Source organism: Heliangelus exortis, chromosome 3, assembly GCF_036169615.1.
Source record: "Heliangelus exortis chromosome 3, bHelExo1.hap1, whole genome shotgun sequence".
In the NCBI taxonomy this organism is placed as follows: Eukaryota; Metazoa; Chordata; class Aves; order Apodiformes; family Trochilidae; genus Heliangelus; species Heliangelus exortis.
This window is the reverse complement of record NC_092424.1, coordinates 84,888,779-84,901,311: the sequence shown is the minus strand read 5'-3', so window position 1 is coordinate 84,901,311 and position 12,533 is coordinate 84,888,779. Positions and strand designations below refer to the sequence as shown.

Here is a 12,533-nt window from a genome sequence, read left to right as displayed (position 1 = left end):
TTTAGGATCAAAACATATCCTGAATTGTAAAGACTCTGGTACTAGAAAAAGGGGAATGTTTTTTTGGACAATTTGTTTCTGGACACTTTGGCCATCCTCAAGACTAGATTTGTGAGCTGCCCAAGGCCTGTTTTGCTGTTGACAGAGGCTCCTGGAGAAAATGAAGGATCTGTGCTTACCCTGGGAATGCCTGGCAGAGTGGCTGAACTCCCGTAGAGTGGCTGCTGCCCAAGGCTGCCTTTGGAGCCCACTTGGACCATGCTCAGCCACCCCAGTGAAGAGCAGGAGATGTGGCCAAAGGTCATGGGGAAGGATGAAGAAGCAGATGTGTCCTGGGCTAGGCATGAGCTGGCACTGGAGGGTCCACCTGCCCCAGTTAACGATGGGGAAAACTCTCTGGGAACAGGCAGCAGCATGGAGCGGGGCTTATCAGAGGCTGTAGCTCAGCCCTGTCTGGGAATGGGCAGAGATTTTTTAACATCTGGAGCTGCTAAACCAGCCAAACTGGCCCCAACGTGGCCTCAACCTCGAGGATGAACTCGAGAGGGACAGAAGCAATACAAGTACATCTCACCTCATAACTATGTTGTGCAAAACATGAGATTCCAGTGGAAAAAATCATCAGAATGTGAACTTTGATTTCAGGGGGGGGGGGGTTTAAGCTGGATTTTTTTTTTTTCCAAATTGTTACTCTGTATTTCCCAAACTTTTTCCCAAGTCTGCTCAGTATTATAAAGAAACATGAATGTTTTCCATATGAATCAAACAAGGTTTATAGCTTTTCACAAGTTTTATTGACATGTGGTACCGAGTGCCTGCCATAATGAAGGAAATTATAGGAGCGGTATCTCTTCTTAAAGCTGGCTTAAATTTATAAGAATTTTTCAGCATCTGTCTAAAGTTCTTGCTGATTTTTGTATCCACATGTGAGCAACATGGAATAATATAATTGCACCACATTGTTCTCAAAACACTTCTGCAAGGATATACTGTGTTAAGGAAGCCTTTTTATTAATGACTTGGCAAACAACCCAGGAACCGTATCAGTGAGAGAACCATTTAGAAACATGTTTATTTTAAACTTCCAAGTTGGAGTCTCTTGTTTCACTGAGTTTACATGGCTGTAGCTCTTGCGACCATAGCAGAGTTATTCCTAATTTATACTGGAATAACTGAGTAGATTAAAACTTTAGAGAACCTCTGGAAATGCCAGTAAAAAGCTCTGGTTTTACTATGGCACTTAAAAATGAGCTGGGAGGTGATTTTAGCACCGGGAGAAGTAACTGGCTGATCAGATATGACACCTGTAAAGTTAGTGTTGTGGAACACATAGCTCCTTCCAAGATAGAGTTATAGGTAGTGTATATAGCTATCAAACTAATTACATAGCTTGTTTTACCTAATTACATTTTTGGGCAAGGATCCAAATGTTAGTTAGGCAGGATAGGTGGAGAGATATTTATTTTATCTATAAGATAAGCCAAGTCAGCAGCAAAACTTGTGAAAGAGTGTGAGAAAAAAAGCAGTAGCCATCACTGTAGGTGCAACTTACAGTAATAGCATGGAAAGGGAATTTCAAAGTTTTGTATGAAAATTGTGATTTTACCATGTTTAACTGATTTTTTTTTAAGGTTGAATTTAATTTTTTCATGTGTACTTGAAGACATCATTAAGTTGGCTACAAACCCTCTTTCTTTCTATATTAAGTTGGTCTGTCAAAGATAAAACCTCCTGCTCTTCTGAGCTACAGTAGTTGTTTCTCATGGATGTACCAGTTCAGCAACAAAGAAGAAAAGATATTCTTCAGGACAGTGAACTAGTCAGAGTCATCAAAATAAACTATTATGGCCAAATATTAAATCTGTGAAAACAACAATGCAGCAATACCAGTTTGTAAAGATGCAGCCTAGTACAACGCTGTTTGTTTTCGGATAGAATTCCTATCAGATTTTAAAGGTACCATGAAAACTCCAAGCACTTCTGACTGATTTTTCATCTTTAATTTGTAGTCTTTGTGAAAAAGGAACTTGCAAAAAAAAGTCCTGCAGTCATTTGTGTCTGTGCCTCGAATTTGGTTATCATAAGAGCCCTTGAAGTGGTTTATTCGCCGTATTTCTCAATGACTAAGCCTATGTTTTAAACAACAGCATGAATATAGATAGGGACATAGGACTGGAAAGAAATCTCATCTGTTATTGAGAGTTACTGAATCCCATCATTTTTTCTCTAGGCTGCACATCACTATTTCATTTTACACTCTGTATTTTATGAAGCAGAGACACACACTTGAAACATACTGAACTTGAGTGAAATTCTTCACCTGGGCGCTTGGACTTTGTGCAGGTGGAGAGAGATGGTTTGGGAGGAAAAACATCTACTCTCAAAACAGGTTTCCTGTATCTCCTGTGTCAAGACAGGCTGTATGTGCCTTTGTGACATGACCTTTCCCTTCTTGCTCTGTTCCCACTCCAGCCCATTTTAAGTTTATAAAAATTCTTCTTCATACATCGACCCCTGTGTTCCCCTGTATTGGGGTACACAGGGCACTTCTGAAATTTCTGGGTAGTTCTCAAATAGTAACTGCAGAGGTGATGTTAGGAAAGGGTGGAGGATCCTTTTTTTTCAGGAAAATAAATACAGTAACTTGGGTTAAGCCCCTATTGCAAAGGAAGGCTGAAATATCTATGTGGCTCTGAGGTTTAAGATGGCAGTTGATCCACAGTGGATGTCATTCTCTATTAAATTCCTGGCAGAATGGTACTTTGTTTATTTTCACCCGTAATAAATCATTGGATCATTCCACAGCCTCCCTAGTAAAGGAAATGGATCTTCCCCATTGTCTTCAATGTCAGGTTGAGCCATAGTGATTAAAAAAAAGAAATTAGTATAACTTAAGCATCTTTTGATTCTGTCATTACATTTGTTAGCTCACCACTTTCCCTTAAGACAGAGAAGTGATAACAAACAGTGAGACATCAGGACATGCTGGTACTAAAGTATTAATGTGAAAAATAACAGCCCTTTCTTCCTTCCTAACCTTTCCTGTTTGCACTGGGGACTACCCAGGCCTTTTATGACACAAGCACAGACACGTAAGTGCATCATACAGTCTGTAAACTGATAAGGCTCTGTCTTATTTGATTTGTAACCCTTATTTTTCCAGAACCACTGTGCGAGTGGCTAGAATGCACTAAGGAAGAGATTTTTAAATGCTATTTGTTTAGTCTGTCATTATTTTGCAGCTGACACCAGCCTTGGAACAGATGACGTTTATGATGATAAAGGGTGCCAGTGTGATGTGTCAGTAGAAGATCTCACCCCTGCTCTTAAAACTGTCATCAGAGCAATCAGGTGAGTAAAAACTCCTAAATGAATAAACATTTGAGATTTTTTTCATTAAATTAGTAATTAACTACATATTGGTTAATAAAATGGTAGTTAGTTGAATTTATTACATGAATATATTTGTTACACAACTAATGCCAATATGGCTTATTTGTGCTTACTTTTATCAATATTTTATTTATCAGTCTAAATGTTTTATATGTTCTGTCGACAGCTGTTCAATGTCTAAAAAAGTTAGAGGATTTGATTCAGAAAAGAGAGTAATGAATGCTGGCTTCCACTATATTTCCTGTAATCCAGTTTGATGTAATTTTACTGAATGTATATCACCTTGACTGGAAAAATTCTTTTCTTTAGAAGTTTAGGTTTTGATTGCATTTCTGTATTCCTGAAACTGTCTGTCATACAACTTTTATCTTGACTTTTTCTGGTAACTGCAGGATAATTGCATTCATTCAATTGTGCAAAGGCTTGCCTCTCACTATTCATTGAATTAAATATAACCCAAATAATTTAAGACTAATACTCTCCCTCTTTTCCAAGAAAGTAGCAAACTGCATTGAACCTTATAAAATTACCTGTCGTGAAAGCTTAAACTTAGCATTCACCCTGCTGAGACTGCCAAGACTCTTCATCTTCCTGAATATTTTGAAGTGCAAATCCTGACAAGTCAGATCCCCACCATAAGGATCACACTGACAAGCCAGAAGATCTCTGTCACTCCCTCCCTGCTGACAGAAAACACGAGGTTACTGCTGGGGGGTCACTCCATGGGCTCAGCTCTGCAGCATGGTCACATCAGTGTCTGACACCCTTTCTGCAGGCAGGCAGCAGCCACAGGGAATTTTTGCAAAGCCCTATGGAAAGATGATGCTTTCCTGCAGGGAGAGTCTTGCCTGAGTTCTCTCAGCACTATGGCAAGAAGGAACTCAAGCTCTTTTTCAAGTATTTTCATAAAGTGATAACCCATGGACTTGTATTTTCCTCCCCTTTTCCACTGATTGCCAGTGAAGACAGATAGAGGGCTAAGGCTGTTTCTAATACTTTTCTGCTTGCACAGACAGCTTGACAGATCATTTGCAGATGTCTGTTCCAGCCATTTTTCCAACCTGCTTGGAAATGACCTCACAGGACGTGTCAGATACCAGGTCTGTGTCCACAGCCACTGCAACTGGCATCTCAAATGTCACCACAGAAAATCACCTCTTGCCAGCAGTATTTCATCAGCAGACAGAAATCTATACAGTGGACACCCTTCTATAAGGCAGACCTATTCCTCCAAATGGAAAATGCTCAAATTAGGAACAATCAGCATAATTTGTTGGCTGTGGTGCCAAAGATCCTTGTCTGTATTGTTGCATTTTAAACAGAACAGTTGACTTTTGGCTCCAAGAATTGCACCTTAGCACTGTACTGGCAAGAGATGCCACTGGTCATCTGTCATCTTGTTCCTAACACTGTCCAAATTCCACTTCAATACTAAATTGACGGAGCTTGGTCTCAAAGGCACCACTGGATTGTTTAATGCATCACCTGCTTCCTTTTCTTGATTTTCTTGGTAATTATCTGTTCAAAGGGAAAGTAAACATATGTGAAGGACCTAGCTGGCAAACTTTCTGCACAGTGAAATCCACAGAAATGTTCTAATAAGAAGAGCAAAGATGCAGTTTCATTGTTTCATACACATATGATTTAACTGATATGAGTCAACTATTTAGATTATCTCCAACATTCACTCTGCTCACTTGGCTTACCAAAACCCAGCTCATTTCACCACTGAAGCTGGGAATAACAATTGTGCGTCTCCAGTTGTAATCAGCCACAAATCTCTTCCATGTCTCCCTGAAAATGCTGGTGTTCCACTAGATTGCAAGCAGCACATGCATCTTGCTTCAGAAACGTAACTTTATTTGACATTTGTGAAGCAGCAATATGGAATGGTCTTCAGAGTTCTGTTAAAGGCTATACTTTAATCTCTCAAAATCAAGGGACTGATAATTCAGTTCATCAGGTAGCTGATACTCCTCTTTCTGATTATTCAGGGTATCTGTTACCTGACTACACTGGGATCTATGCAAGCATCTGAAGAAGGATCTGAGACACTATATAGTAACTGTAGAATTCCAAGATGATAACATCTGCCTATATGGAAACTCTGTGCCTCATTTTGAAGTTTGTTTTTAGCAAGGGCTTTGAATTGCAAAGGCAGTGGGGGAGGGGTGGGCTGTTTTTCCTTTCTTGCTGGTATACAGGAGCAGGTGAAGACAGAAGGTATTTGAAGAGCTTTGCAAGGCATTGTTCAAAAGACCCCCGGTGTAAGCCCATTTAATCCATTCTGGCTACATCACCTTGAAAAGCTGCAATAAAGGAGAGTAATTCTTTTTTTCCTGCTTAGACCTAGGTACAAATTGTTTTACAATGACACAAACGGTCCTTTTGTCTTGGGGAAAAAAAGAAATTGGCAAAATTAATTCATACCTGTAGGTTGACAGAGGTAGAGTATCTCAGTTTTGGAATCAAGAAGAAATGGGTTTGTTTTTTTTCTGTGAAAGGAGCCAAGAGTTTGCTGGTTGCTCTCAGGCTGGAAATAGCAAAAGACAAATTCTTGTTTATTTATAATCTTTAATTTTGATAATTTCAGAGTGTACTGCTTCAGTTTTGACCTTGCTTATTTTCATTTTTTCCCCTAAACTACTTGATGCTTTAAGACAACTTCTTCATTTTAAACAAATAAACCTGCAAACTTCCATTTTGAAGTTTGGTCAAATAGGAGATGGAGTAATTGGCCCTTCCCTGAAAAAGTTCTTAATGTATTTATTAGCCCTTTACAAAATTAAGAATCCCAATTAGCACTGCTGAAGACCCACTGGGCTAACCTGTCCATGCAAGTCAAACTAACAGCCTCCTCTCAAAGCCCCCAAAGCTGAGTCTTCCACATCCCATCTCTTGTGCTGCACCTCCTACCCCTTTCCCCCCTCCCTTCTCTTTACTACAACCTCTTTCAGTAAAGAGGCAGTAGGGAAAGCAGGAAAAGCTGCTTGATGCTTTTACAAAGTGTTGAGTAAGTATAGAACTGATGAGTATCATGGTGAAAATATGTTGTGCTCCACAGTGTGCCTTGGGCCAGGCCAGCATCAGTCCTGCTCCTCACCATCCCAGCTGGGTTCAGAGCAGTGCACAAAGCAGTTCCTGCCAGTGGTACCCTGAGTCTTTGTGCCAGCAGGGTTTGTAGCACTACTCAAAAAGCCCTGGTCTCGTTGTGAACAAAAAGCCATTAATATCCTTCAGAGTTCCTGGAGACTACAAAAGCTTATGGCACTTTCCAGCTGTCTCTCTAAAAGAGAATAAGAAGAAGATGAGGATACTGTGTTTCCATATACTGCAGTATCTCTGATCATTTTTCAGAGCAAGAGGCACTAGATTTTCTAATACTCTCCACAATGGAAATTGTTGAATTATTTTACTATTTATGGAATACCAAATCAGATTTGAGAAGCCTAAACAAAGATACAGTAGGAAATTACTGCAATGTCAGGAAGATGAACTTGCTGACCTAGGTTTTTCTCTCTTTAATTCTAGTGATTGCATAGATATATTTTCATTTCTTGTTAATAATAAATTATAATAATAATAATAAATGTAGCTAAATGTAATGAAATTTGAGAATTCTTGAGCTGATAAGCTGTAGAGTTGAATACTCATACATATTTTGTAGCCAAAGAAAGAAAATACTATTTGCCATTTATGTTCAGTCTTTGAAATGTTTCTGCTACATCTATAACTGTATTGTAGCAGCCATTATGAATTTGTTCATAATGTTCAGAATCCTCTCTTTCTTTTAAATCCAGACACACTGGATGTTTGCTGCTCAGGTCTTCTGAGTCTAGGCAAGGCCCTTAGATATCTTTGGCTGTGACAGCCCTGTGCTTGGGAGGAAACAGCATCTCTGGCTCCTAGGGGATGGGTTAGTCCAGGTCAGGACCAAGAGGGGTGACAAAATAGACCCACACACCCCACACATAGTGGAACTGTCTCTCAGACTCCTTTGCCTCTTGGTCTCTGTGGTAGACCCTGATCTGCAGATCACAGTTTACCAGAAATAGGGGCTATTTGGAAATCTAGGGGTGGAGGCACAGAGGAACAAGTAGTAAGCAAGCAAACAGCCTGTGGGCACATCATCCATCTATGGGCAACACAACCCACCTGTCTTTTAATCTTTAATTCAAGAACCATGCGTGAGTTTACCCAAATCCCAGTAGAAAGAAGCTCCACTTCTTCCTGAGATAGTGACAAGACAGACAAGACAGAGATTGAGAAAAATAATGAGTACAACAGGGCTGCACAAAGGATTAGAGATGTTCTGACTCAGTGCCAGTCTCAGTAAAGTGCACTAATGACAAGCAGAATAGTTTTTAATACTGTGAGAGGCAACATGAATGGAAATTAAATGCCAAGAAAGAGATACAAGCTGCACAGTCAGAAAACACTGCAATTCTGCCTCAGTGCTGATCATGCCTTTGACGAAAGTTAAATGAAATGGATGCTGCTTCTGGCTGCTAGGGGTCAGAAAGACAAAGGTGATATTTGACCTCTAACTTTCTACAAATTACCAGGCCATGTACAGATTAGTGGGACGTGTGATTTAGACATTAACTACAAAGAACTTTGATATATTAGTCTAATCCAACAAAAAAAAATTCCTTTTTTCTGCTTTTCTCTAGCTGCATCATTGCAATAGGCTCCTTTTTGTGGCTGATCTTGTAACCTGAGTATCTTTCCAACTGTGTTTTGCCTATCACATTAGATTCGAATTTTAAAATACCACCTTACTACACGTCATACAGTGACTTAAGAACACAAATAATGTTTTTTAAAAATCATGGGGACTACACGCTTTGTTCTTTCGGGTTAATTCTTGCTCTCGGTTACTGCCATTTGGGCAGTACCATCGGTTCAGCATTTGCCAGCGGCGACTCGGTTCGGTTTCTGATGAGTCTGGTTTGCCCCCTGGTGGTAATGACTGGAAAAGACCGAGATGTGGGGCTCTGATCCTCCTCTTTCTGCCGGTGCTGCAGATACCTGGGGTATGAATCTCTTCGTGCTCAGTTTCATGAGTTTTTTATCCGGGTGGGTTGCCCACCTGTGCCCGCATAACTCAACCCGTCGTTTTTATCGAATTTAAATTTTAATTCAATTTAATTTAATTTAACTATTGTTTTTAGCACAAATGAAGGAAGCTCAAAGCTTTTCTGTCCACAATTCAACTACTGCTTTTGAGGATGTTTTATGTAGTTGTAACAATCTCTCAGGAGCTCAAGTCTACCAAGTTCAATTTCATAGTTACTCCAAGATATAGAAAGATAACTTACTTTTCAAAAATGATAATAAATAACTATGGTGAATCAACTAAATTCAATAGCTCTAAAGCAGTGGGTAGGCTCCATCACTGAAAGAATTTAGGTTTTATTTTTCTTAATTAGCTTTGAGGCCTTTAAAATGCCAGTTGTTTTTTCTTCTCACATTTTTTGTGAAATTTCATATAATCAAAGCAAAAAGAACTAACCAATAGGGGTCTTTTCCAAACCCTGATGAATTTAATTAAGATGGCATAACTTGAGCTAAACCAGAACTATTAAATTACACCTCACTGTTATAGTCATGATACTTTCAGTCCTGTGTTTGGCTTCTGAACATAATGAACATACTGCCTTGATAACAAAAAAAACCTGCTATAAAGCTACAAAGCAGTAATTAAGACTTTTGGGCACATTGATTAAGTATTGATTAAGGCTGTTAACAAAAACTAATCTTCTTTCTCGTCTCTTGTAAAATCACTCAGCTGTGGAAAATACAGGTTTCTTCAGTTACATTACCAATCCTCTGGCTCTGCTTTTCTTTCTAGAGTTTCATATTTTTACTTTATCAAGAGTGTGAAGTAAAAAATTGTGACCACCGGAGCAGAGAGAATAATAGCAAAAGAACTACACTTTCTTGTATGCCATCTGCATCACTTATTCCTTGAACTCTGAATAAAAAAGAGATTCCATGAGATGGTCTATATTGCCAGACTATCATGAACATAGCATCTTGGCATCATTTGACAGCTAAAAGAAAAAAATTTCTGCATCCCAGCTTCAGAGGCCTTAAGATTACAAAAGGTGCTGAAAGGCATCAGCTGTAGAACTGTTTGACAAAGGAAAAGAGGAAAGTGCATCCATCTCCTGACACATTTAAGCTGTGTGGATCAGTCTTGGACTGTCACAGTGATGGACTACCCCTACCATGCCTTTTCCATCTTTAATTTCTATAATCAGAATCATACTTCAAGCTCTATAGCACTGACATGCAATCTCATTTTTATCTGGAAGTCACCAGAATGGGAAATATTAGCAGTCTAAGCACTGTGGGAAAAGGCTGATACTATTTGGAAGAACATTTACATATAGTACAGAAAACAGTAGAGGTTACATAAATACTATAATCTGACACTACATACTTATTATCACAATGTTTGTCCTAACGGTAAAAACATATGTTTTTTCTAAATTCCACTAAAACATTACCTATCTATTTTAATCACAGAGAGCCATGTTTTGGTTTTTACCATCATTGTCTTACAGCTACTAAACACTAATAGGCACAGAGAGGCTGTATTAGCATGAAATATTGCAACTTGGAATAGGACACCAATTTTCTGCCTCTGCTTTTTAAATTGCAATAGATAGCAAATGTCAGCAGTTTGGCCCTAATGTGGAACCATAAACTCTGTAACTCAGACCAGGATGGCCAACACACCTGATGCCTGGGCTTCAGTCCCAGCTCTTCCATCAGCTCTTCTGAAGTTCTCATGGAACCCAGGACAAGTGTAGGTTTTAGCAGCTGATCTGGAGAATAGGCTCACTGTCATTGACTTCCCAGATTTGTCATTTTTATTCTTTAAAATTTGCAATTTAATATCAAGCTTTTTTGTTCTAAGAAGATCTACTCAGTGGACATTACATATTCACATAAGCTTTACTGAAGCTGTTACAATTCTCACATTAAAACATACTCCATCAATTTTGTGTCTTTACTGTAACCTGGTGCTTAGAATTTTGCATAAAAATTCAAGGAAAAATATCACCAATGCTAATTAAACAATAATTCCCACAGATTTCAGCATGAAACAAACATGAAAACTTCTTCTTAGCCTGCAAAGTTTGATCTTAAATCATTAAAATAAATTAAAAACTAATACTTAGACCCAAACATTGATCAAAAATTAAAAATTATTAAAAATTTATTGGGTGCATAATATTTTGGGTTTTTTTTACAACATGGAAAGCAAAGAACTTAAAATGAGCAGCAGATAAAGAATACTATTATTTATGCTCATGTGTTCAATTTGGTACAGAATTTGGTACAGATGGAGCATAAGCACAAATGTAGTTTATAGGTTATCTCAGTCAGACCAGTGGGACTAATCCCCACATTAATTAAAAATTAAAAATTATTAAAAATTTATTTGGTGCATAATATTGTTTGGGTTTTTTTACAACACGGAAAGCAAAGAACTTAAAATGAACACCAGATAAAGAATACTATTTTTTATGCTCATGTGATCGATTTGGTAAAGAAAGTTTTCCTCTAACAAAGACAGATGGAAAATAAGCACAAATGTAGTTTATAGGATCAGTCAGACCAGTGGGACTAATCCCAGGTTTGGTTAAGCCTTTCAAATCAGACACCTAGTGTAAGGAAATAAGTGTTTAAAGATAAACTAAACTCTGCCCTCTAAAATAGTGTTACCTGGTGTCTCTTCCAGTTCAGAGGGATAGCTACAATGCATTTGTGCCCACACATTTGTACTTAAAAAAGCAATCCTCTAAAGAGAAAAGTTGACTTGCACAAGCTTTATTGAAACTATCATCCATTTTAAAAATAGCTGCCAAATTTTGTCTGTGAAATGTGTTGTATTGTTTCACAACTGTTGAAAGATTAACCTTTGAAATGCTTTTTCCCCACAGAATTATGAAATTTCATGTTGCAAAGAGAAAGTTTAAGGAAACACTTCGTCCATATGATGTTAAAGATGTCATTGAACAGTATTCAGCAGGCCATCTAGACATGTTGTGCAGGATTAAGAGTCTTCAGTCACGGTAAGGAAAGGATAATTTCTGCAACTTCTTGTGTCCTTGGCTGCATAATGAACACTTTTAACATCTAACATTCCTATGTTTGGGTACAAATTGCCATCCATTGGCAAAGAGAGACCAGCCTCTTTCTGTTTACACAGCTGAGCCTGAAATTACATTGTGGGTAAAAACAAGCAAAACCCCATGTATCTATGTTGTCCCCAGAAAATGGAACAATATCTCTATTCCAATCCATTCCAAAATTTCTATTGCAACAATAGAAAAGGTAATCTGCAAAGTCCATCCACAAACAAGGAATTCAGTCAGTAGGTTTCCAAAAGAATGAGGTCAACCTTGAGAACTGCCTCTCTCCAAACCCAGACTTTCTCTGCTCACATAAAAGAAATTGGAAACTATTATGATATTTGTGTAGCTTTTATGTTTTAGATTTCCAGAGATAATAATTTAGAGAGGAAAAAAACCACGAAACAACATTTTATCATGTGTTTCATTACCAGCATCAGGGCTGAGCTTCCTGCTTCAAACTGACAAGTTTCCCAGGACTTGATGCTGCTGTTAGGACAGGAGAGCTGAGGGTACTTCTGTTACCCCCCAGCACCAGGCTGCTGGAGTGGACACCTGCTCTCACCATCTCAGCAAATCTACCCCTGAATCTCCTAGATCATGGCTGTGTTCTGGCCCCTGCTTAGTGCCAATGGAAAAGAAAAAGTGTCTCTGAGATAATCTCCACATGCTTAAAAAGCATGGGTTTTTTCCTTAATATTTTAATAAAAATCAGTTAACTGCCTTCTCCTGAAGTCCTATGATTTTAATTTTTAATATACAGATTAACAAGTACTTCCAAATCATCACTGTTTTCTATCATCACCATTTTCAGGAATCACAGCTGCTTTTGATTTCTCTTGCAGTGTTGACCAAATTCTTGGGAAAGGACAAATCACAGCAGACAAAAGAAGCAGAGAAAAGAATCCTGCAGAGAATGAGACAGCTGATGACCTCAGTATGTTAGGGCGTGTAGTCAAGGTGGAGAAACAGGTAGAGTGATTATCTGCA

The 12,533-nt window shown here is 38.5% G+C and overlaps 1 protein-coding gene across 2 annotated transcripts in view; it reads left to right on the top strand.

The window, feature by feature from the left end:
- KCNQ5 (potassium voltage-gated channel subfamily Q member 5) overlaps positions 1–12,533 on the top strand; it is a 274,997-nt gene that overhangs the window by 256,579 nt on the left and 5,885 nt on the right. For both annotated transcript variants that reach the window (XM_071741555.1, XM_071741554.1), the window contains 3 exons: positions 3,243–3,351; positions 11,352–11,483; positions 12,389–12,515. In XM_071741555.1, coding sequence (XP_071597656.1) covers positions 3,243–3,351; positions 11,352–11,483; positions 12,389–12,515 — 368 coding nt within the window. The remainder of the gene's footprint in view (positions 1–3,242; positions 3,352–11,351; positions 11,484–12,388; positions 12,516–12,533) is intronic.